Genomic DNA, 25,763 nt, shown 5'->3' with positions numbered 1-25,763 from the left:
AAAAATAAATAGAAAGGAAGGAAGGAAGGGAAGGAAGGAAGGGAAGGAAGGAAAAGAAAACATCTATAGCTGGGCAGAAACTCCTCCATTATGTTTTTGTATTACCAAAGTTAAATATGCTTATAGAGGTAGATCATTGTCATGTACATCTTTGGGTTTTTTTCCTAAATATGAACAGTCCCTAGATGTATTTTTCTCAAGTAGCTTTATTCCCAATTCCTTGTTGATTTCCCTTCTTTCCTCCTTATTTAGAATGTTGATCCATCTTTTCCTTTCTTTCCACTTCCTCCCTGTTTTCCTTCATTTGCTCCCCATCCATATGGATCAATCTCTAATATGAATATTCTAACAAGTCGAATAGGTCAAGCTTCTTCTCTGAAGCTCTCTTCGCTGAAAAACAAACCCATCAAAATAGAACATGTTTGTTGACTCTTGTAGAGACTGGATTCTTTCAAAGGATATTGTGGGGTACCCTCAACATTTCCTCTTGATGTGTCTACTCCAGTCTACTGGGATGACTGGCATTCACAATGTGTGGGCCTGAGATGGTTGAAAGGAAATGTTTTACATGCAAATGGAATTTACAGGATGTGTGGCACCCTGGATCCAGTTCCCTTCCTTCAACTAAAGTGTCTTTACTTAGCTCAAATTAATGCTTTAGTCACAGACTTAAACAGAAAACAACAGAGTTTCTCCTGAGGACTTCTTAGTTCACTTGTCTATCTTCTTGACAAAGTCCTTCAGTTCTTTCATTTCCAAAATTAAAAAAAAAAAAACTATTTTATAAAAATTTAAAACCTGGTTTCCTTGAGAAAAGATTAAATGAGTCTGAAGAAGCTGAGGACATTAGTTGTTGGGCTGTGTGTTCCTATAAGTTTATGAAAGAACCATCTAGATAATAGGTCAGTCAGATCATTGTTAAGTGAATTCTTCTTGATACTTTCCAAATTTAGAGATTGATTTAAATAAATGATTTGACCTCAGTAGACACTCTCATTTGAAAAGGCCATGACTTCACAGAGACTTTTAATTCTTTACCATCACTAAATCATACTAATTTGCAAGAACAGTAGAGAATGTTAAACGACAAGGAAAGCAAAAACCGGAAATTCAAATGCAAAACAGAAAGTCTAACAGAAGAAAAGTAGTAACGGTACAGAAGTTCAACTTGTAAAGATTTCATTTGCCCTTTCTGTTCCCAGGTACTTCCGTGAATGTAAGTTTGGCAGCAGTGAACAATACATAAAATTAAATAGCTTCATATACCTAACATAAGAAAGTAGGAATAAACGATCCAGAACACCCAGTGGCTTAGTAGCAAACTCTGTTTCTCCTAGGTTCTGTCACATCCTTGCCCAATCTATGTTTCAACACTATCATATATGCTCCCTTAAAACCTAGTGCATAAAAGGGGTTCAGGATAGTTGTATTGGATGTTGCTAATAAGTGAATTAAGAATATATATCTATCCCTGGAATTTCATAATAGAGCACTTTGGTCTCTCATTTCCCGAGTTCCTCCCTTCTGCTGATCTTTTTTCTACCCTATCCTAGAATGTGTTATTAGCATTCACTGCACCAACTCCAAAACTCAGTTTTGAAAATAACTCAGTTTCACACTGGCCATTCTCTAACCAGCACCTTCTTCCTTCTACACACATTTTAACAACCCTTATTGCAATCATTCTTTGACACCATTAAGCCCGCCCACCTGTTACTGCCTGCCACTCTATCAGTATCCATTTTCTCCTTCATTTGCTCACATCCATGCCTAGTTTAGATCCTAGACAGGTACACAGCAACCACTTCCTTTCGTGTGTTCTTACCTTCCCTGCTCACTTCTCCTCCTGGTGAACCTTTGATCCTGCTTGCATCCAATTCTCAGTCTGCTCCATTCCTTTGAACAGCGGAATGCGGCAAGAGGAAAGCCCGCCACCAATGCGGCTGAGTTTCACAGTAATTTTATGAGCACGCAGCTTACATGGGCCCTCAGCGCTGCTCAGAAATCTTACTGCATATCCCTGGTCCATTCACTCCCACTCTCCAAGATAACCACGTCATAACCTTCTCCCAAACCTACCGCCTCTCACTTGCACCTCACATCTTGCCTCAAGAAATCACAACAATGACAAAAGAACTTAGGTGTCTTACAAATCTTCCAAGCTTGTTCTGAACCCACTCAATCTAGCCTGTTTAAATGGGTAAGTTGGCCCTGCTCTCCCCAAAGGTCAGCCTTTCCTTTTCCCTGTTGGTCCTTTTTTCTTTACTGTTAACTCCTTTAAAGAACATTAAGTATGTACAGAAGAATACACAATTCAGAAGTTTGCAGCTCAATAAGCTTTAGAAAGTGTGAAGTGGTGGATACTTGTGTATCTACCACCTAGATCTTGATATAAAGGTCCTATTATTACAGAAGCCTCTTTTGTGTCCCTACCCTTTTATTATCTCCATAAAAATACCCACAACCCTGACCGCTATCAACACAGATTTGTTTTGATTGTTTTTGAAGAATTATAAATTGTAAATAGAATCACACAGTTTAAAGCATTTTTATGTTGGCCTTTTTTTTTTTTTTGTAAAGATTTTATTTATTTATTTGACAGACAGAGATCACAGGTAGGCAGAGAGGCAGGCAGAGAGGCAGGCAGAGAGAGGAAGGGAAGCAGGCTCCCTGCTGAGCAGAGAGCCTGATGCGGGGCTCGATCTCAGGACCCTGGGATCATGACCTGAGCCGAAGGCAGAGGCTTTAACCCATTGAGCCACCCAGGTGCCCCTTATGTTGGCCTTTTAAAAAAATCAACATTGTATCTGAGAGATTCATCCATATTTGTAGAGCAAGGGTTCTTTTTTTCATTGTTTATATCATATAACATAAATATATTACAAATTATTAATTCTACTGCTGAGGGATGTTTAGGTCATTTCTAGCTTGGAGCCATTATAAATAATGCCACTCTAAATATCTGACACATATCTCTTGGTGTACATTTGAAAGAATTTCTATTGTGCACATACCTAGGAGTGGTGTTGCTCGTTCATGGATTCTGTAAATATTCTACCAGACAGTTTTACAGAGTGGATGTACCGATTTATACTCCTGCTAACAGTGTATGACTGTTCCCGCTATCCACATTCTCTCCAACACTTAGTGTTGTCAGCCTTTTTCATTTTTGCCCTGCTGGTTGGAGTATAGTGTTATATCGTAATATTTTTAACTTGCATTTTCTTGATGACTAGTGAGTGAGGTTATGGATTCATATGCATACTGACCATTTGGAATTTAAATATTCTCCTTTCCTAAATTGTCTGAGTGATTATATATACATGATTTTTGTTGTTTTGTTTTTTAATTGAAATTTTTATTGAGATTTTGTAGATTCATATGCAGTTCTAAGAAATCATATATAGAGAGATCCCTTGTACAATTGCCTCAATTTCCCCAATCATAATATTTTACAAAACTACAGGGTATTATACCAAGCAGGATATTGACATTGATACAGTCTACAAATTTCATTTAGATGTCCCCAGTTTTACTTACACTGATTTGTGTGTATTTGCTGTACAGTTTTTACCTATATAACTTTTTTAGCTACCACCACAGTTAAGATATTAAACAGTTTCAGTATCGTAAGAATCTTCTGTTGCACTTTTATACCTCTACATGCCTCCCTATTGGTCCCCGTACCCTATGTCTAATCTTTGGCAACCATTAATTTGTTCTCCATTTCTAAAATTTTATCATATAAAAAATGTTATATACATGGAATCACACTATATGATCTTTTAGAATTCTTGTTTCTTGCTCACCATAATTCCCTGGAGATTCATGTGAGTTATTGTGTGTATTAATTGTTCATCCAAACTCATTTTTAAAAATTTGGTGTTCAGTCTTCTTACTGATTGTGGATCTTTCTTTTTTTTTTTTTTAAATATGCATTCTATGTATAAGCTTTGTCAGATATACATACTGTAAATATCTTTTCTTTGTTTTCTGGTAATTAGCAGTTCTTAGTTTTAATGAAGCCCAACTACCAATATTTTCTTTAATTATTAGTTCTTTTTCAGTCATGTTTAAGAAATTTTTGTTTTTCTCAATTTCATGAAGGCTTTCTCTTATTTTCTTTAGAAAACTATATTAAAATACCTTTCATGCTTAACCTATAATCTATCTCAAATTAATATTATATATAGTATGTGGTAAGGATCAGGGGTCATTTTTCCTGTAGAGAGATATGTAGTCAATTCAGTATCATTTATTAAAAAGATCATTCTTGCCTACATTGAATTATGGTGACAGCATTTCTCTCCTTGCAACAATACCATAATATCTTAATTGCCAGACTTTTTAGTAAATCTTGATATCTAGTAGTATGCATCCTTCAACTTTTTCCCCCCCCAAATTTTCTTGGATATTCTGTGTCTTTTGCCTCTCCATATAAGTTTTAGAGTGAGTTTGTTGACTTCTACCAGGAAATGTGCTTGGATTTCAACTGGAATTACGTTAAATTTATCGATTGTTTTCAGAAGAATTAACATTTTAACAGTATTGAGTCTTCTAATCCATGCATATGATATATCTCCTCATTTATTTAGGTCTTATTTAATTCCTGTCATCTGTTTTCTAATTTTCAGTATAGAAGTTTTCATGTCTTTTCTCAAACTTATTTCTAGGTATTTGATTTTCTTGATGCTATCAATATAGTAACATTTTAAATTTAATTTTTAATTATCTGCTGCTGATATATAGAAATAGTTTTTTTATTAACTTATATCCAGCAGCCTTGCTAAACTCCCTTATTAATTCTAATAATTGTTTTTTAAATCCATCAGTCATTCAATCAACAAATAAAGCGAATTTTTTTTTTTTAATTGAGGGAGTGGAAGGAATTCGTGATGCCTATATAGAATTGTTTGAAGTTCAAATTTTAGACACGGTTTCTCAATCAGCTACATTTCCATGGTATTGTATTTATTTTTATTACTACCACAGTGATCTGTGCACAAGCTTGAACCTGTCAGACTTTGGATTTTTCCAATATATTCATGAACATCTCTATCTCCACAAAATTGAAGGCCTCCTTAACCCAACCTGTGATTATATGGGAATGACTACTTCTCCCTGTTGCTCATGGGGTGAGATTTCATAAATTTCCAAGCTGAGAACAACTTCCAAGACTCTTCCTTGTTACTCTCTTTGCTATGTGTTGCCAAAAAATGGCACCACCCCAGAATATGATGTTGACAATGTGTATTTTTGGTTTAATAATTTAATGCACACCTCTCTGGGGATTATGTTTAGTACTATCCTAGGGAATTGGGTGAATAGTATAGATTACATACTCCTAAGAATTCTGGGCTTCCATTTTTGTGACGCCATCCATCGGCCATCTTTCCTCCGTGAGTGTTTTCACTCCTAGTAAGTGAAGTATATGCTGCTCTCTGTGTTCACCGCCACCCACTCTTCAGGGATAATTATTTCATTTTCCACAGCTATCTACTTTGTTATTTCTGTTAGTACCTACTTTATAAATTAATACTAGCACAAAACATCATGAAAGCATTCATTGCTGTTATTCTGGATGAGGATCCGCTTCCTTCTCCAACATTTTATTGGCAGAAGTAGAATATATAGGAAGAATGTGCCGTGAGGGCCCCTATCAGGGCCCAGTGGACACTCTTTCCTTTCAAGGAGAATCTCTCCGGCTTTCTTCCTCTGTGCATGGTCTGTCATTCATTGAGTGGCATGGAGACTTAAAGACCTTAGAATTTCATTCCAGGAAGCTATTACTGCTTAGTCAAAGCAAGCATGGGAAATGACACCAGCTTGCCATCCTGGGTCCAGGTATTGCTCCCCAGCTCTGAGATGATAATTTTTCCAACCAAACACCACAAAGTACCTCTACCTGAGGTAACACCATGCCTCTCCCTCAGCCACTCACCCAACCCAAGCTGTTCCCTCTACCCTTAAGCTTCCTTTTTAGAAGAATCTTTACAGTGGATGACCTTGAAAGTAATGCACACTGCATTCTGTTGGTATCATCTTCCATGATCCTGGTTTCTTCTGTTCAACTTCCTTTCTGAGGTACCTTTTTGCAACTCTCCTGTATCCTTATTGACTTTCTCAAAAGTCTTAGTAGATTTGTGACAAGTGAGAATATATTTTTGCCAGCTATGCCGACTTTCCAGGTTTGATAGTACCTGGACAAGTCCTCTTTCTGGAATTCTTAAGCAGCTTGAAGAATTTTATAGCAAGGATTAGAAGCACCAATTTAAAATCTAAGCAGTTTAGTGACAACTCCAAATGAGCCAATTTGATAAATTATTTGAAGAAATTTCAAAAATTCAAGTGGAGGAAATTCCTTGCTCTACAAATTATTAAATGAAAACTTCTTCACAGGAAATATATAAAACATATTTGTTTTGCTTTGGTGGGGGAAGAGAAAGTAAATCCAAAACTAAAAATGTGGAGTTTTGTTTCCTCGGAAATAATCAATGATTCCACAGTAACAGAAACAGTTTGTCCTGACTTAAATAGGCAAAAACACAATTCCTCTCCAATTTCACCATTTTTTTTTTTCTCTCTGTGTAACTATCTTGGTGATGCAGCGTCTAGACTTCTTGGAACAAGTGATGGAGTCTGGAATTTATTCTGTGGGTTTGAAAATGGCTATTCAGGTCTCCTTCAAACTTACATGTGAAAGTCCAATGCTTTTAGAATATGTAAAAATAATCAAGCTGTTTACCAAAACCATAAAATTTCTCCACCATGCCTAAACCTTGGGTTGCTACCAACAAGGAAATATCATATGGACATACTTCTTTTATCCATTTCATCTCATTGCAATGTGGTTCTCGTCAGCCATGGTATAAAATAAATGCAAAATAATTGGTATTCATGAAAGAATGGTGGCAGATATTTTCTAGCCTTTGAGACATACCAATAAAAGAAATTAGCTTAAAGGATATACATCCATTCTTGGTATGGTTTTAATAAGTAATCTATAGCAATTTACCAAGACAAAAGGAAAGATTTCTTATATTGCAAGGCATTCTCTTAGTCCTTTGTCATTTGCTAGGTGGATAAAATAAAAGGAGTCTCTGAGGCATCCAGATCTAAACAGTGTTTGTGCAGCCTGGATTATTAAGTCTGACTGTAGTTTATCTGTGCTTTTAAGGAAATCAAACTGTGCTTGCCAAGAAAGTTCAGAGTTATTTGTCACCAATTACCTAAAGCTGGGAGTTGATCTTACACATAGCTGGAGCCATTTCCTGTAAGCATTTGCTCCGAATTTTACAAAGCTGTCACTTCTTGAGGCTTCACCCTACAATATATGTGTCTACTCCTTCAGAGTTTTATTGCAAAAGTTTATCCAGAAATAATAGTCTTACGGGGCATAAAGCTCCACAGTATTGACTTGTTTAAAATAAGCCTATTCCTAATTTTCAATGTTCTCAAGCTCTGTCTATTGTCTTTTTTGTAAGGCGGGGGGGGGGGGGACAAAGACTTTTTTTCATTAAAAGATATAGCACACTGAACTGAGCTGATGTCATTTATACTATAAAAATCTCTCTTGGTTCTGTTCAGAGGAGTAGCCGAAGAGTAAGTTACTTTGTAAAATAAGTGATGCATATAGGGTAGTCCTCCTGGAAGAAATTTAGGTATTGTGAGCACAAAGTAAATAGAAAATCCATGGAAATGAAATGACAATAAAAATATTAACCAAAGGCATATCATCCCATGTTTCTTAATTGGATCTCCAGTTTTTCCAGCCCGTTGACAACAACAACAAACCAACCTGACATCTATATTAGATGGGAACAATCAAAAGGAATGTCCTAAGACCTTATTTACTTAATTTCAAAGATAAAGGAGTAGACTGAAAAGTGTCCTCAGTCATGGGTCAGAAGAACTGAAGTTTATTCCTATTACATGGGATCTTATTTCAGTCTGTGAAATGGGTGAGCCATTCTTCCTAGCTCACAGTATTGTTCTAAAGAGGAGTATGGATTTGTGCCATAAGCAGTTCAGTTTGGGCCATGTTGACAATTTCCCTGAATGTCATGGGACTTGTGAAAATATACTGATTCTGGTCTACTGGACAAAATACAGATGAGATTTTGAATTAACTCAAAGTTATTTGAAGAAGCTTAGCTAAGAATCACATAAAATGCTTTTCATTAACTACACTGCCTGAGAACTCTAGTTTGGCAAGGTTGGTCTAACAGTGAGGTTGGTGAACTAGTGAACTAGAATGAGTGTTGCTCTGCATGACCCAAGACATGCCCCTACTCATAGCTCACAGAAATGGCTCCTGAGAAATGCAGAAAGTGGAGCTGGGACAGATCAAAGTAGTGTCCTATAGGTAAGTGCCAGTGGTATCATATTCTCATGCAAAGGATACATGCTCACTTATTAGACCCAGTTGCGAAGTTTGGAATTACTAACTTGGGAATAGAAAATACCCGAATCAATGAGGTATTCTTTTACTTGTATATTATAAATCTTGGAAAACCATGACGAGAAGGTAGAACATGAGCCCCAATAGAATCAGCTCTGGGCTTACATAAATTCATAGTTGGCAAAAATATATTCTCCCTTGTTACAAATCTGCTAGGACTTTTGAGATTCAATTAGAGAAGCATTTTCCAATTTATGTTCCTTAGAGCACTAGTTCTTTCTTTTTAATTAACATATAACATATTATTATGAATCACAGGTCTGTGATTCATAAGTCTTACACAACACCCAGTGCTCACCACAGCACAGCACATACCCTTCTCAATGGCCATTACCCAGACACCACATCTTCTCACTTTCCCACCCTTAGCATGTAGTTCTAAGCAAAATTAGTAGATGCTACCAGAAGGAAGGAAGGAAAGGAAGAAGGAAGTAAGTTAGTCTGGTTTAACCATCTTTAAATAAGCTACTGTAAAACTTGACTTCTCAGTTTTTATTGTATGTCAATTTCACAAAAGAAGATACATTCTGTAGCATTTGCTGTAATGCACTAGAAAACAGCTCCTTTCCCAGCTGAGCTACCATTCAAAAATAATATATTATAAAGAATGCTCAGTTAAAGGATTTTTAATAACCTGTATAACATAAGAGAACCGCTTATCTTGAAATGGCCAATGGACTATTATCCCCGAAATAGAGCGGTTTTGTTAGCAAGGCAGACACCTGCCGTGGAGCTCTAGATGTGGAATACTCTTTCCCAAAAGGTGGCTCTGTGTTCTGTACTTATTTGGAAAAACTGATAGCAATCAGATAACTGAGTACCTATGTCTGCTTAAAGACGAAAGGTCAATAATGAGGAGAGTTGGCAGAGTGTATGTTTAAAGGTTATACAAACAAACTATGGGGGTAGTAAAATTAATATCTGCAGTGAGCTCAGAATTATTAACAGCTAAGGGCATGCAAGATATGTAACTGGAAATGGAAGGCTTTCTTCTTGTAACTTTCTCTTCAGCCATTGAACAATTATTTATCAAGTATTAGGCATGGCATGGTGTTTTGGAAGATACAGAGACATGAAAAGTTTGGCCTCTGCCTTTAAGGAGATGACAGTCTGGATAATTTCAATAGAAAATTGATGACTGCTGTTAGAGCACAGGGGCTAGGGCATAGAAATCTCTGGTGATTTTTTAGTGTAAACTGATGTAAACATCTCCAGGCCATTCAAATAGTTGCTCTTCGTCCAAGTGACAAGGTTGTTTCTGTATAGATAGGAACTGAACTGAGTTGTCCTTCGTGGTGCCCACTTATTATTTCCTATATGTGGAATATAGACAACAGTTAGGTTTTGTTTGATTTAGGGTTGTTTCATTAAGCCTGTCTATTTTTAGCAAGTAGATACAGTAAGACAGTTTTTGGTTTAGGATAGAGATACGTTTATTCCAAAGTTGCTTAATTGCTATCATTCTCCATGAATACTGAACACCACCACCACCAACTGAGGAGCTCATCTCCATTCAGATATTCCCCTTGATTGAGAACCATTACATCGCCTGCACACTGAAAGTACAAAGATACACAAGACATAGTAATTTAGGCTTTGCATATTGATGCGTGGCATTTATATTTGAACTCAGCAAATTTAGAAGAATAAAGTAGCAGAGGCTTGCAGCTTTCTGTCAGAATCAGGTCTTCAACCTTCGTGAATGGAGAGAACGTGTCTTCAGTCGATGATGCTGGTTCTGACGTTTTCAGGATGTTAGTCAAGTTCAGAAGCTCGGGAATACAGCTGATTCCATAGAAAATTCTATTCTTAAAGAGTAGAATGTTGAATTTGCAGGGGAGATATGCATTAGACATGGGAATATGGAATTTGGGTTATGTGGGTGAGCGAGTAATTTTCCTGGGGCTCCCTTTCTGCAATGGAAAAATGCAGCTTATTTTCAACACGTGGCTTACTGAATACTGCAACTTAGTGAAAAATGGTTTGACTGTTTCATTGTCCATCCAGATGAAGAACATTTGGAGAACTAAAGGAGTTGAAAAGAAAATACTGCCAGTGACATGAATATGGAAGGGGGAAGGGCTCAAAGGAAACTTTGTCATTATTGTTATTATCTGTAATACTATTTCTTTTGTACTTAAAAAAGTGATAGGAAAATGACAAAATGAGAACATGTGCCAATTCTGAATATTGCTATATGCATATCTCTTGCATTATTCCTCTATTTTTCTTTTTTTAAGTTAGGGAAAAAAATGATTGCTAACAATCTGATGATTCATTCATTCAACAAATGATTCATTGAGAGCCTACTGTGTGATATGTGCTAGCAATAAAATGAGAATTAAGGAAAAAAAAAACAGATATCATCCCTGTCCTTATGGAATGTATGTTTTAGACGTGAAACTGCCATGTTGGGAACTAAGATAGAATGCTTACAAAGACAAAGTGAGGGAGGGGGGATGATACCTCACTCATACCATGGAGGTGGGCTGCTGTTCATGCTGAATCAGTAAGGAAAGGTCATTCTCTACTGAATAGGAACTGCCTCGTCGTTGATCAAAATGAAGTGTGATAGTGTACTGGCTGTGGGCTACACATCTAAAACAGTTTCATATGATATCTACTTTTCTCGCCAGTTACAATCTCAAGTTCACCTGCATTTTTCTTTGATTCTCTCTAGTATATGACTGCTGCCGCTCCTATGCAAGGGACCTACATTCCCCAGTACACGCCTGTGCCTCCAACAGCTGTTTCTATTGAAGTAAGTCTGTCTCTGTCTTATAGAAAGAGGTAGGGATGACAGATCTCAGCCTCATGCACCGTGGTCCCCCATAACCCAGGCAATCCTTATTTGTGGTCTTGGGGTTGCTCTAAAATTTGACATTTCAGGCTCACTGTATGAAAGTACGCCAACATGCCTATGTTGTGCATTGCACATGAAATAAATCAATATGCTATAAAGGTAAGAGGGGAGTATCGTTTTTATAAAGATCAGAGACCAAATCACTACCCCATCAAATGTTAACCACAAATAACTCATAAGTAGGGCAGGAAAAAGAGTTTGCAACTATTTGAATGAGTTTGCTAGCGCCTTGTTATTCAAAGGAGTGTCCCTGGACCAAGGGTCATCATCAGCATCAGTGGGAACCTTGTTAGAAATGCAAGGTCTGAGACACTACCCAGACCTACTGAATCACAATTTGCATTTTAACAAGATCCCTTGGGAATCTATCTTCACATTAGTGCACTGGTTCTCAAACATCTCTGTATATTATTTTCTGCAATTATTTAGAGAGCTTTAAAAAATATTTATGCCTGGGTCCTATCCCCAGATTCTGATTTATTTGTCTGGGGTATTGACTGGACATCAGGATTTTTAAAAGATCTCAGGTGAAAAAGAAAAAAAAAACCTAGGTGATTCTAATATGTATCAAGGATTAATAACCACTGCTTTAGTGAATGAAACTTGGCAAGTTTGTGGCTTCCTATAAATTAAAAAAAAAAAAAAAAAAAGTTGCACCCTCTTTGCTATGGTTACCACAATGATGAAATCATCTTATCTTTGATGGAAGCTTTGTCCCTTTCCTTCTCTCTTTCCATTGGGCTGAATCCATCCCCAGTAAAAATTATTTTACTGGACAGAGCCAGCAAGCTACATAGAAAAGAAAGGAGCATAGAGCTATGTAGTAGTGGTAAAACACTTAGACGTGTATATTTCTGTGTAGTCCTAGCCATTATGGTCTCTTGCCACACTTCCCCTTCTCCTGATGACATTTGCTGTTAATGATGACAGTGCATTTCTTCCCATCAGCAGGGACCCCTCTGGAGGCCGTGCTGTTCCTACTCCATGAGTTGGCCAGCAACTTGAGTGCTGTCACCACTCCACAGGGAGGTCTACCATGACTTGCTCAATCTCTACAACTATAGAGATTGGGGAAATCTTCACAGAATAAATTGGATCTTACACAATGTTTGTTTTGGCATATGCCAGATATTGGCCAGTACCAAGGTTTGGGAAACACAGAAGTTTAAGAGAACACCATCATGTAATTTAGGAAACCAAAGAGGTCCAGTTTTAAATCTTTTATGTGCTCTGGACCTGTGGGCCCCAAAGAATGGGTCAGTACTGATCAAGTTTTAATTGGCTTTTCAGAATTTCAAGACTACCTGATTAAAATACATGTGGGCTTTCTTTGGTTTTGCTTGTTGTTTGATGATGTATTTGACCATCAAAAAGCATCTAGATCATCAGAATCTAGACATTCTTGGCATGTTAAGCATAGATCTCTACAACATATTTGCATTTTTCTTTGTCTACACTGACATATGGATGTGCTTATCTACAGAATTTGAGTGTTCTAATGACTATAAAATAATGGGACACATCTAACAATGTGACTTATTAGAAACAGTCTAAATATAGTTTAAAAAGATGTCTATACTTAAAAAGAAATCTTTCAAGTCAGGGTACCTGGCTGGCTCAGTAGGTGGAATATGTAACTCTTGATCTCAGGGTCATGAGTTCCAGTCCCACGTTGGGCATAATAAAAAAAAAAAAAAAAGAAAAAAGAAAGAAAGAAAAAAAAAGGAGAAGAAGAAGAAGTCTTTCACTACGAAAAATGGAGGTACACTTTGATAAATTGCTTTGAGTTATAGAAAAAGCACCAATATATTTTCTATATAAAACACTCGTTGAAAACTTACCAATATCCACACAAATAAATGCTGGTGGGACATTCAGAAAAATGCACAATACCAATTGTATATTAGGGGGAAAAAGAGAATTTTTGGATTCTAAGGAATAATTTAAGGAACGTTTAATTAGGGACAGAGAGTTGACCAAGAAGTTTTGAAAGCTGACATCACTGTAAGTGTCCAAGACTAAGAATAAAACCAAGAGAATGTATTTAGAGAGATGCCCTCTCTAAGCCTCCCACCTGCCAAATAAAACCATGTGTGCCTTTCTCAGAAGCAAACATCTCTCCCTAATGATGATCAACTCCTTGTTGGCATCCTTGTTGGCATCTGTGAAAAACGAGAGGGTGGGGGAAGTAGCAAATCAGGATTAAGGATGTTTGTTTTTTGAAACCTCGAAATGAATTCTAGTTCATGTTGTAGAAAACAAAACAAACCAAACTGCTGAATGGAAAACCTACCTAACAGTATCCTTTTAAAAGAATTCCAAACTTTTATGTATTCTGTCTTGCCTTGTCTTGCCTTGCCTTGCCTTTCCTTGCCTTGCCTTGCCTTTCCTCGCCTTCCCTCGCCTTTCCTCTCCTCTCCTCTCCTCTCCTCTCCTCTCCTCTCCTCTCCTCTCCTCTCCTTTCCTTTCCTTTCCTTTCTTTTCCTTTCCTTTTTAGGTCAGAGCCATTGTTTTGCCATGTCAAAGAGACATGACGTGGTACACTACCCCAGGGAAATGTTTGAATATACAAGTTTTTATAGGAATCCTGCATGAGCTTTTGATTAATAAATTATTATTTAGTGTGGCTATATGCAACCATGGTTTAGGAGTTCTAAGTTTGGTGAAAATGATTTTCTGACCATTTAGCTATGGTAGAGGTTTCTGTGGGCAAGGCCTCTTGGTGACACACTAAAGGGAATTCCTCAGCCTTTATCCAAATGCGCTCTGTGGTTTTCCCTTGGGTACTTCCTGTAGCTTCATTTGACCGAGTGCAACTCTACTCAAGCCAAACAGTAGAGAGGTATTCCCTGTTGTCCATCTGGAAGAAGGCCCTTTGCTAAAACCAGTAAGGCTTTTGTGTTCTTACTTGCCTCCTTAGGGTGTTGTTGCTGATACCTCTCCCCAGACAGTGGCACCTTCATCCCAGGACACCAGTGGTCAGCAGCAACAGATAGCAGTGGACACATCCAGCGAACATGCACCTGCATATTCTTACCAACAGTCTAAGTAAGTTCGGGCTATGCTGAGCTCTTCTCCTTAAGATTGACCATCTCACCACCATTCTCTCATGTTGTAGCTGTTAGCTTTTGCTGCAGTACAGACCATCCCAAACTTAGTGACAAGCATTTATTTTTGTTGATGATTATGTGGATCAGCAATTTGAGCTGACCTCAGATAGAACTGACCTTCTGGTCTTGACTAGAATTGCTCAAGCATCTGGGGACAGCTGATGGTCATTTTTGCAGCTCTCCTTCTGGGTGTCAGTCGTCTATTGGTTGAATATAATGGAAGCAATTGGATTATGTGTTTCTGATCTTCCATCAGCTTATTCACCTGGAAGTCCCAGAATTCAGAGAGCAGCAAGAGAGGAAGTGCAAATGAAGAACTTCTCAATCCATTTGGATGCATTTATTACTGCCCCCTAGGCCAAAGAAAATCACATGGCCAAGCCCAGAGTTTATGTAAGAGTTCACATAAACCCTAAATACAGAAAGGGGCATTTAAAAAAAAAAAAAATCTACCATACATATTTTTGGGAAAAATTCTCTAATATTCCCACTTGAAATGGATAGTGAGCCTGCATGCATTCTTAAATGAAGACAGTACCACTCCTTTTGCAGGGCTGCCTTGAACATCCAGTAAAGTAGTTCATGAAAAAGGGTACTGTGAAATCTAAATCAATGTGAAGTCTTATTTAGGAATTAAATGACAAAGCAACAACCATGTATCAGAATTACTCTTGCAAAACTTTAAGTCATTTATAAAGTACAGTTGGCTTTGTGTTGAGTAATTATGTAGACTAAAATTTGGGAGGTTTTGAAACCAAAGTAATTAACAAAAATTCAATCTACATACAGATGTCTTGTGCAAAGTATTCTAATCTGTAGGTAGCAGTCAAAGCCCCAGTGACTAGAGAATTCCCGAGAGATCCTCCCACCTGCAGAGTGTTGCTCCCATTTCTTGATCATTCCTATTTAACTTTGATACATATTGAGAGACTTGTTTGTTGAAAGATTAATCAAGGTAATGGAGTCTCCTATAAGTAGTTTAGCTTCTAAAGGTAGTCTTCCAAATTAAATGTGCTGACCATGTGACTTAACCTTTATTACTATTATTATTACTTTCACATAACAACTTTCGGGAAAGATCCATAAGAGTAAAGCATTTTTGGGCATGGTTTTGTTTCTAGTTTGTATTTTCAATTCACCTATAGCCTACGTGAATCCCTTTTGCACATACCGAACAATATGGTAGTCTCTGGTACTGTGTTCCTGGCATACTGGAATTTTTTCAGTCTGTTCAGAGGGTCACGTGTGAGAAGGGAGCAGACACTGGCTGTGGGGAAGCATGGTGAGAGACACTGGTGGGAAATGAAAGCTACTATATTGGCCAGAGACACTTGGTGAGTAGGCGACGCCGGCTTTCACGGTTTCAGAGCATAATGAGGAAACAAGTGATCCGCACCCTTCTTGCTAACAGTTCAACGATGTCTGGATAAATAAAAGAGATGCTTTCATCCTCCCCAGTCAGCAGTTATTGATACGGCCATACTCTGTGGCCCGCAGAATTCCAGATGCCAGGAAAAGAACAATGAAGGAGGCAGGTGCCTTTCCTACTCTCTTGGAGTTTACTTCCTGCTGGGAGTAGACTCATAGGCAGTGGACCAATCAGCAAACAATAAAAATAAATAAATAAATAAATAAATAATAAATAATAAAACCCAACAGAATTGCAAAGCCAAGTCAATATTTAAAAAAGATTCTTGTGGTAGAAAGTGACAAGTATCAGGCAAGGCCTCTCACAGAGGTCTGGATCTGAAAGATAATTACAAGCTAATCTTGGAGAGATTTGGAGGAAAAAACATTCTAGGCAGAAAAAAACAGGAAGTCCAAAGGTCTAGAATAGGGACCTGCGGCTAGAGTGTGGTGAAGGGGGAGGAGGTGGGAAGGGGTGTAGGAGACAGAGTCAAACAGGCAGTTTTTATAAAGCTTTTGGTCCTTGGATACTTGGCTTTGTCTACAGGAATCATTCTCAGTTTTACTTGAAAAGAGTCACAAAAGCTCTGGAAGGCTTTAAGGGAAGGAATGCCAACATTCCGCACTTGGAGTTTCCAGCATCAGGCCAGTTTCTATACTGGGAGACAGGATCCCTGCCCTCCAGAGTTTATAATCTAGTATGGGATTTAGACATACACATAGACATGATGTGTCTACTGCAAGGAAGAAAATGAACAGGGCTCTTTTAAAAAATACTGTTGTAATAGGAGAATGCATTTTATTTTTCTCAACTGGGTCAGTTTTGGTGGAAGTTGTGGAAACTGGAACTGGGTCTTACATATAGTCAAGGAGCGTTCTAGGGGGAGTAACAGGTTGGCCAAAGTCAGAGAAAGCTCAGTTTGATTTTCAGAGAAGGGGATTCAGAATAGTACAACAGTGTAAAAAAATAGATTGGAGCCAGATTCTAATATCAGATGTCATACCGAGGTGTTTGGACAGCATTTCCTTTGTTCTACAAATGATCCTCCAGCTGAGGTAAACAATGGATTTGGAAGCAAGGAAACAGTCCAGCATCCCAAGGATTCAGACAAGAGGGAACAAAGGTCTGAAGTAAGATGGTGGCAAGTGTGATAGGGTGTGGAGGATGAGGGTACCGGTGGGAGGGATAGACTGAAGGAGGAGGAAAGTGGAAACTGGGCATTACAATTCTGAACAAAATCCTGGAGTTACTGATGCTACTAACCGGGGGCAGATAAGATGAAAACCAAGGAGGCCCTGATCTGTAGAGAAAGATAAGGGATTTAATTATCCTTATAATAAGTCAATTCTAATAAGCTTTTTTCCTTGAACTATCCAAGGAGTCTGAGTCTGACCACAGAAAGCTTTAAGTGCTTAAACATTTTAAAACTAACTCCCCACCATGGTCACATGGTTAACGTGCCTTGAACTACAGATTCCTATGGCTGATAATGTGGGCCTTTCCACAGAGGATAGATATCAGAGAAAGAAACCCTCCACACATATCTTCACAGCAGTAAGCATTGTGGTGAAGGGTTTCCTCATTTGGAGGAATTTTCCTTTGGACTTACTTATGCAGGAATGTATGTTACAGGATGTTCGACAGGGCGAGTTTGTGGCGACACGCCAGAGATGAAAGCGTACAGGACCATGGGGCATTTCAAACCTGTGCTCTGTGACTGCCCCTTGCATGGCCTCGTGTGCGTATCTTCAAACCTGGAGAAAATTGTTAACAGGTCCTATTTATGTTCTCCAACTTCCCCTCTCTGACATGCTACCTAAGTGCCGGGAGCTTTTTTGATTTGAAACGACAACAATAACATAGTGAATGAAAACAAAAATAATATTCTAGGTCAAATAAATGGATAGGTAACAACCTATTCTGGAATTTTCTAAAAAGAAGAAATGAATGTGTGTCTATCGAAGGTTTTATCTGTCTCAGCCAGGAGAAGCTGACCTGTATCATGGTAAAGCATGAAATTCCATGGAACCATTTAAGAAGACACTGGGAATTGAGCTAAGCCTGTGGGTTATGTAGACACCTGGGCTCTTTTTTTCTTATATAACCGCGTGTGGAAAAAGTTTGTGGGAATGCAAGAGTCGCCACAGAGACATTTTCAGGGAAGCATTCATAAGAAAGCAGGCACAAATAAATTAATAATTTGAGACCAAATGGGCACAAATAAATTAATAAACTGTTTTGAGATCAAGCTACAAGCAGTATCCCTAAAGTTAAAGGCTACGAATGTCCGTACATTCTATCTGTAGCTTTCACCTACATTGGAGAGGATCTCTAAAATATTTTAGCCTATCCAAGTGATCTTGAATACTCCAAATTTCACAAATGGCAGCTAATTTCCAGCATCATTGTGCTAATTAACATGCCGCTACTTTCTTTAGGCCACCCATTTCTGACACTCATTATGCTAATTGAGATACGAACAGTTTAAAGTACTTGTGCAAACCTCTGGCCTTTCTCATTAAATGGTAACTGACCTCCTGTGGGGTGTGAAATTTGGATGAGGGTAGCTGAGTGCCTGGGAAAAGTAGCTTAACCCATCACACATAGATTTAGTACTATAATGTCTATACTAAAGATATTTTGAAGAAAATTACAGACATCCCGACAGAAGGTTGCGGGATCAAAGTTTGAGAAGTAGAAATGATGTGCATATATGAATAGAAAGGTTATATTTGGGATCTCTTGCAGCAGATATTTTACTATTCCAAATTCCATTTTCCAAACTAAAAAACAGTTCTTCACATTTTGTATTCATGCTTTTTTTTCTTCTTCTTCTTTCTTGTTAAAAGAGGCTACTCACGCAAAAGGGACTTTAGGTGCTCTTATCTGCAAAGGCAGATGTGATACCTGTGGTTTGTTTTGGAAGTTCTGTGGAAATTCCAGTTCCTGTCCCAGTTAGCAGGGGGTTTTTTGTGTGTGCTATTTAAGAAATCTTAAAAATCTTAAAAATGACCAGGGTTTGAAAAATATGAGTCTTCAAGCACAGTTAAATTCTAATTGCCACCTACTAGTTGTCGCTAACCCCTCTGGAGCCTCCTTTTCCTCTTCTTTAGAGCAAGAGATTAGATCAGTGTTCTCCCAAGAGTGTAAATTAGGGTTTAGTGCTGAGAGGGGATTTCCACCATTCCCCGGAGTTGGGGGTGGGGATGGGGGGGGGGGGAATCCCAGGGACTGTGAGCAAACACCCTCTAACCTAAGTGAAATGCTTTCTTAATTGCAGTTCTCTTCAAAGCTATTAAAATGCTAATGGCCGGACCGCCGAGAGGGCCAGATAAATCAAACATTTCACTTCCTGAAAGATTAGCCTGTAGACTGGACTTCCTACTTGGGAATTCTGAGAGTTTTTTCATACATATTAAGTTACTAAAGAACGTAAAAAAACGTTCACTGTCAACAGGATGATTATTTTGATGCTAATTGAAAAGATTCATTCTTTAAACACGTTTGATTTTGTACTGATACCATTCTTGGTTGGTGCCCTAACTATATGTTTAGTTTACCTGTGGGTAGTGCAGGATTGGGAGCGTAATGTGCGGTTTCCCCCAAACTGGGGGACGCTGCATCCTTAGATGATCCCAAAGACGTCGTTCCATCTCTAAAAGTCTAGAATTCTAAGCCTGTGGTTTGCTACTCCCTAATCTATTCACTCTGCTTTCTTCGGGGGCTGGAGGGGAGGATGAGAAGATTCAGCACAATACATAAGCCTTACGTAAACGTGCTTTCACACCTCATCTAGGACTGAGAAGGTGGATAGGAGTGAATTCAGTTCTACTAAGCGTGGACAACCATTCATTGCTCCCCATCTGCTGGCCTGTAGCAAGAGACCACTTGGTGGGAGAGGGCCATTGGGAACATTTGGTAAGGTTACAGCTGAAAGTAGCTGTAACTGAGCTCATAAATATGGATGCTTCAAGACCAGTGCACGTGACATACCTGAGCAGGGTGGGTGTTCAGTGTTAGGGTAGCCCATTGACTAAGACGCCATTCATGGAGTAGCTGTTCCAGAGAGTCACTTTGTAATAGGCATTTCCTGCTAAATGAATAGCAGTCAGGTGGAAGATGGGAGTGTGAGGAAAGAACGGACCAGAAAACAAAAAACACAAAACCCAACAAAGGGAGGTTTTGTTACCACGACAAGGTAGATTTGTTTAGAAATAAATGGAGTTAAGTCTGCACTTTGCAAAGGAATAGAGATCAAATATATACCCTGGCTCCCATGACTGCTGCTAATAAAGTTTCCCTAATTGTTGCTGATCGTACGGAATTTTTAATTGCATTTCTTCTTAAAAGAAGCCCCACTTTTTCACATAAAACTCACAAAATATGTATTCTTAGAAACTTAAACTTTTGGTTAAAAATGGAAATAACGGGGGCACGTGGGTGGCTCAGTGGGTTAAAGCCTCTGCCTTCGGCTCAGGTCATGATCCCAGGGTCCTGGGATCGAGCCCTGCGTTGGGCTCTCTGCTCCGCAGGGAGCCTGCTTCCTCCCCTCTCTCTCTCTGCCTGCCTCTCTGCCTACTTGTGATCTCTCTCTCTCTGTCAAATAAATAAAATCTTAAAAAAAAAATGGAAATAACAACTATCAGCTAGGTGCTTTTCTTACGTGATTATAAGAACAAGTTTATCAGACTTCTGAGATACCTAGCTGCTTCCCATGAGTGCTTTTTGCAAATTAGGAAAAAGAACCTCTCTGGATCATCCCAGACTACCTGCTGTGCACCTTAGAGCATCCTCGAGGGCATTTTGTGAATTTGAATAAAAGCTACTTGCTCAGAGCAAATGCAGCCCTACCCAGAGGACACAGTTTGGGGATCAGACTTTGGGTGGCAATTTAGCCTTCACAAACTCTCTCAGCCATGCATCTTGTGCAGTGATCGACCCTGTACAACCTCAGCAACGCTGAGGCTTCTTCACTTAATTAAGTGATGGGGCATCAGAAGAACCTGCAGAGCACTGACACAAGTGGGCTTCACTGAAATTGACCTATAGTGTGCCTGGGTAGCTCAGCTGGTTAAGCGTCTGCCCTTAGATCAGGTCATGATTCCAGGGTACTGGGATCCAGTCCCAGGTCAGGCTCCTTGCTCAGTGGGGAGCCTGCTTCTCCCTCTGCCTACAGCTCCCCCTGCTTATGTGTGTTTTCTCTCATTCTCTGACAAATAAATAAAATCTTTAAAAATTAAAAAGTTGACCCATAGATAGTTTCAAAAATCATTTTTATAGCACATCCCTGAAGTTATTTAACAAAATTCTAGTCTGTGGTGGCATAAGTATAAGTGGCCTTTGTCTAGTTAAACACTTATTATGTATATACTGTCTGCCAGATTTCTGGAGAGTAAAAAGTCGTAGAATATAGGGCCTGTTCTCAAGAATTAAAAATCTTGATGAGATGGGTGAATAAGGAAGAAGGGGGAATGAGAGAAAGTGAACAAAACCCACTGCCTCTTAACTGTCTTACTATTTTAATGGCCCAGATAAGGCTTCTGTGAATATACTTGGTGAATAACACGGGAAGACACACAACCATTGCTGTATCTTGGGTAACACAGGGACGGGCACATTTGCTGAGTGAGTTCGTGATGTATCCCACAGGAGTTTTGAGGGGACTACATTACTCAAAGAATTTCTGGGGTACCTACAACATAAGCCAGACGTTAAAAAATGGGTTCTGCGCACAAAGGGAGTATTGCTTGTCTGCCTGTATTTGTCAAATTTGCTGCTTTATTTTGAAAGATATTCTTAATCTGTTAGCCTTGATATTTAATGTGAGCAAACTCTCTGGCTTAAATATATATTTGTCTGAAAGTGACAGAACTTAAAACTAGTACAATTTTCTAGATATTGAAAGGGCTTGGTATCTTTTAAAGAGACCTCACTGGAAAAGAGCACATGAAGTGATTTCACAGTTGCTTTGATGTAATGAACACTCAACTCAATTGTTTCCACAGACCATGAACAAGACTGAAGAATGTTCGTCGGAAACATTGCCTTGAACGAAGAAACTTCATTGAACAGGAAGTTGGCTTCCAGTTTGCACAGGCGTCGATGGAATGCTTTCTTTCTTTCTTTCTTTCTTTTTTTTTTTTTTAATTTTCTACTTTACCCAGTGAAAACAAAGTGTTTTTATGTGCCGTGCAAATGGTTCCTTCATGTGGTCTGACAGTTTATTTTTGCCATCTTTTTTTTTTTTAAAGAAAAAAATCCCAGAAGAGGAAACAAACAAAACCAACAACAAAACAAAACACAGAAGGTTGACATTTTATCTGGAAGACCATTTGAATTCAGAATTTACCAGAAGATGTAGACAGATTTTTGTTTTTTTAAAACAGAAAATCAGATATCAAGAGGTGGGCAAAGCAGAAATGGAAACAAATTGTCTTCCTTGGTAATTAAGCTACCCTTTCTTTTCCCCTTTTTGTTTAAATCTAGTGGGTTGGTTTTTTATTTTATTTTTTTCTTAGAAATATTTAGGTAAGGTTTATCTTGAATCTTAATTGCCTTAATTTTAAGGACGTCAAAGGCTCTCAAGGCAAGCTGTCAACGTCTTGTTAAAAAAAAAAATTCAAGAAAGAATTGAAATATTGTGCCGGCTTTAACTGGTACAGAAGTTTAAGACTATGAGTTTTTAGGGTGAAAAAAAAAACTGTACAGTTTAAAAGAAAATGTTTTTCTTCATTTGAAGAAAATTTGTTGATAAAAGAAACCATGGCAACTGCAAGAATTGGGAAAATGCTGGGACTTTTCATGAACTTTGTCTTAAGTGTTGAATCATTCTAGAAGGCTAAAACATTTTACGGTAAAGTTATTAATGTTGGTTTAAAAACAACTGCATTAGAAATAATGCGTGTTTGGGGGGCAGAATGCAGATTTTTTTTATTTACGAAGCGTGATCGCTAGCAAAAGCATTAGTGCTTTTTATCTGCAGTCTTTTTTATGAGCTTTACAAAGTTTTTAGTCAGCTTTGCTTGTCACATTGCAAAACCTAGCTTAAGAGCATTAAAAAAAAAAAAAACTTAAGTAGATAGGAGCTTATGGTCAAAAAGTGCAAAAAAAAAAAAACAAAAAAAGCAATAGATAGAGAAATTGTTGACAATTTCTGTAGTCTTTCCTAGTTGTGATCAAATTCAGCCTATGGATGGCCTATTTTATACCAAAGATGAAGTGGCACCCTATTGCAGTCCAGAAGATAGAGGTTGTTTTCCATTTCTTCTCTTTTCTTTTTAAGAATTTTATTTGACCTACATGGCCGGACCAGTTCTTACTTTGTTGTTTGTTTAAACTACCTTCCACTGGTGTTTTATATACTGCAAAACAAAACACAACAAAAGGTGTTTTGTTTTTGTTTTTGTTCCTGTTTCTGTTTTTGTTTTTTTGTTAACATGCATTTGTTGATTCTAGTAGAAAAGCTTGCACCTGCTGTGTTCAGCAGTTTCCGCAGGAAGAGTTCTGGATACCAACTGACAGAGCCAAATGGCTTTATATTCAATCTGTGAGCTTTTCTAGTTCCTTACTAGCTCTCTTGAATGGTGACACCTGTGTGGATGGCCACTGATATGTGGAGACCCTTGTTTAACAGGTTGAAATTCCTTTCTGTGAACTTTGAACTAAAGGTCCTTCCCGGAACTGGTCTGAAAGGTCACTTGTCAAAAAACAAAACAAAACAAAACAAAACAAAACAGCTTAGTGATATTCTGTTAAGTGATGAGTGGTCTCCTGAAAAGGTCTCATTGTATTTGTAACAATAGTCTTCCTTTTCAATCCAACACCTCTAGGTTTTGTCTTCTCACCTCAGTCTTTGTTCATCTACCATGAATAGTCACCTTGATTCTGCGAGTGGGGAGGGGCTATCTTCTTCTTGCCTCCTGTCATTGCATTTTCATACCCTGGTGTTGTCAGAAGAAGGACAAAAATAGACCTTTTGTTTCTGTTTAACTCTCTGAGACAAGTAGGACCAATCAGATTGAGGATTCTGTTAGTGGAGTTTAGGTAAGCTTTTAAAATGCTAGTTGACAATCAAGAAATTGTATGATTTATATTGATAAGAACCAAAAGTATTAGGTTTGCTCAATCTTTAAAGCCAAAGGAGATATATTTGCTTTGAGAATGATGCAAAACTTTGTCTAAAGTGAATTAGATTGACTTAACAAACATCTCTGCATATTTGACTCATGGAATCCATGTTCAACCTGTATAGTTTTACCTGAAATTAAGACTGATGGAAGTTTGTTAGTTGAACCATGCACCACAGTTGCTTTCTGAAGGGATCATTAGAAGCAAAGAGGGGAAAGTCTTTGCACAAACGAAGTCCGGGGAAATTGTCTTAGTCCAGAGGGAAGAGGGAAATGCGTGAAGTGCACTGTTAAAGAAAACAGGGTAGGCTTTTAAAAACTACCAAAAAAAACCAAACAAACAAACAAACAAACAAAAACCCTTAAAAGGCAAATCACATTCCCATTAGGTCAATATCAGTAATGAGTCTGGCTGTTCTGAAATTGTCAGTATTCAGCTATTTGTGACCTGTTAACAGAAACGGGCCCAGTTCTTTTATTTGAAACCCCATGAATTGGAAACTCAAGTTTAGAAAGTGGCTCCCTATCTTTGCGGTCAAATCAGAGGCATGAATGGATCCAAGAAAATGTAGCATGTGCTGCTACAGAGAAATTCCATCTGGTGACACCCATCCTTAATGGTTTTCCATGCTCTCAAGAGAATCCTAGATGTGTGCTTTCTTCTGTTCTGTCCTTCAAGCATCTCATGTATTTCAAGGGTGGCACTTAAGTTTTATCTTTGCGAAGCAGGCCCCTGAGTTACAGGGGGTATAAGGAATATGTATAGGAACTGTGCTTTTTGTTTCTCTTTTTCAGTCTCTGAACTCTTTGTATAAATAAGGATTATCCTGGGCATAATTCATTTGACTATGAAACCAACATGCTTTCTTTTGTTTCTGTAAAACACACACACACACACACATACACACACACACACACACACACACACACACACAAATCTTAATGTGATACAAAGAAAGTCTCATTTACGCAATCAACAATGAGGCTAAGAGGTAGCTACCATGTGGCTGATGAATGTGCCTAGGTAACTTCCTGTTTCTATTCAAAACTACTGCTTTATTTATACATTCAGAAACATTTTTTTCAACTATGAAATTTCAATGATCTCAATTTTTTTAAGCCACTTTAGGCACAAGGAAATTACCTGTCATTTTATGTGTCCATGTGTGTTTTGTGTTTGGATTTTTAATATCATGCCATTCTAGAAAATATCTTATTTCAAACCAAAAAGAAAAGGAAAAAAAAGGAAAAATGACACATGTTCAAATTTGCATCTGTCATCTTACCTAATGACTGTTTTTAAGAGTCAAGTCTGGGGGAATAAAAAAAAGCATGAACAGGTAAGCAGCATCACATTGTATGAAGACTAAAACAAACCAAAATAATGTGTTCAATATATACAGACATCAGAATCTTGATTTAATCGGCAACTGATATATATGGTGATTCTAATCCTATTTAGGACACTTTTTTTTTTCTTTTAATGTAAGTATTCTGGTTCATCAGATTTCCAGACATTTGTTCAGGTATTTCCATTTTTTCCTTTTGACTTTAATTGCCAAGGCTTCTAAACGTCAGGAAACAAACCAAAGCCACAATCCAAATGGGATAAATGTTACCTTGTTCAAACTCTAGTTACATGGTCAGTGGAGGAGTGGGTTTTCTTGTAACAACGATAAGGTTTTGTCAGGGAGACAAGTCATGCATGGTGACTCAATGCTTGGCCATGTGTTCTGAAGTTATCTTGGACCCTAGGTAAACTAAAGGCCATGCTAGCAGGTGCTGGTGACTGTTT

At 38.1% G+C, this 25,763-nt stretch overlaps 1 protein-coding gene across 2 annotated transcripts in view; it reads left to right on the top strand.

The window, feature by feature from the left end:
- LOC111140071 (RNA-binding motif, single-stranded-interacting protein 3) overlaps nt 1-25,445 on the top strand; it is a 60,837-nt gene extending 35,392 nt beyond the window's left edge. For both annotated transcript variants that reach the window (XM_022492455.1, XM_022492454.1), the window contains 3 exons: nt 11,142-11,222; nt 14,245-14,372; nt 21,848-25,445. In XM_022492455.1, coding sequence (XP_022348163.1) covers nt 11,142-11,222; nt 14,245-14,372; nt 21,848-21,854 — 216 coding nt within the window. In that variant the 3' untranslated portion in view covers nt 21,855-25,445. The remainder of the gene's footprint in view (nt 1-11,141; nt 11,223-14,244; nt 14,373-21,847) is intronic.
- The last annotated feature ends 318 nt before the right edge of the window (nt 25,446-25,763 follow it).

Source organism: Enhydra lutris, unplaced genomic scaffold (assembly GCF_002288905.1).
Source record: "Enhydra lutris kenyoni isolate GAN:26980312 unplaced genomic scaffold, ASM228890v2 scaffoldscaffold149, whole genome shotgun sequence".
NCBI lineage: Eukaryota > Metazoa > Chordata > Mammalia > Carnivora > Mustelidae > Enhydra > Enhydra lutris.
This window is presented reverse-complemented; position numbering and strand designations above follow the sequence as displayed.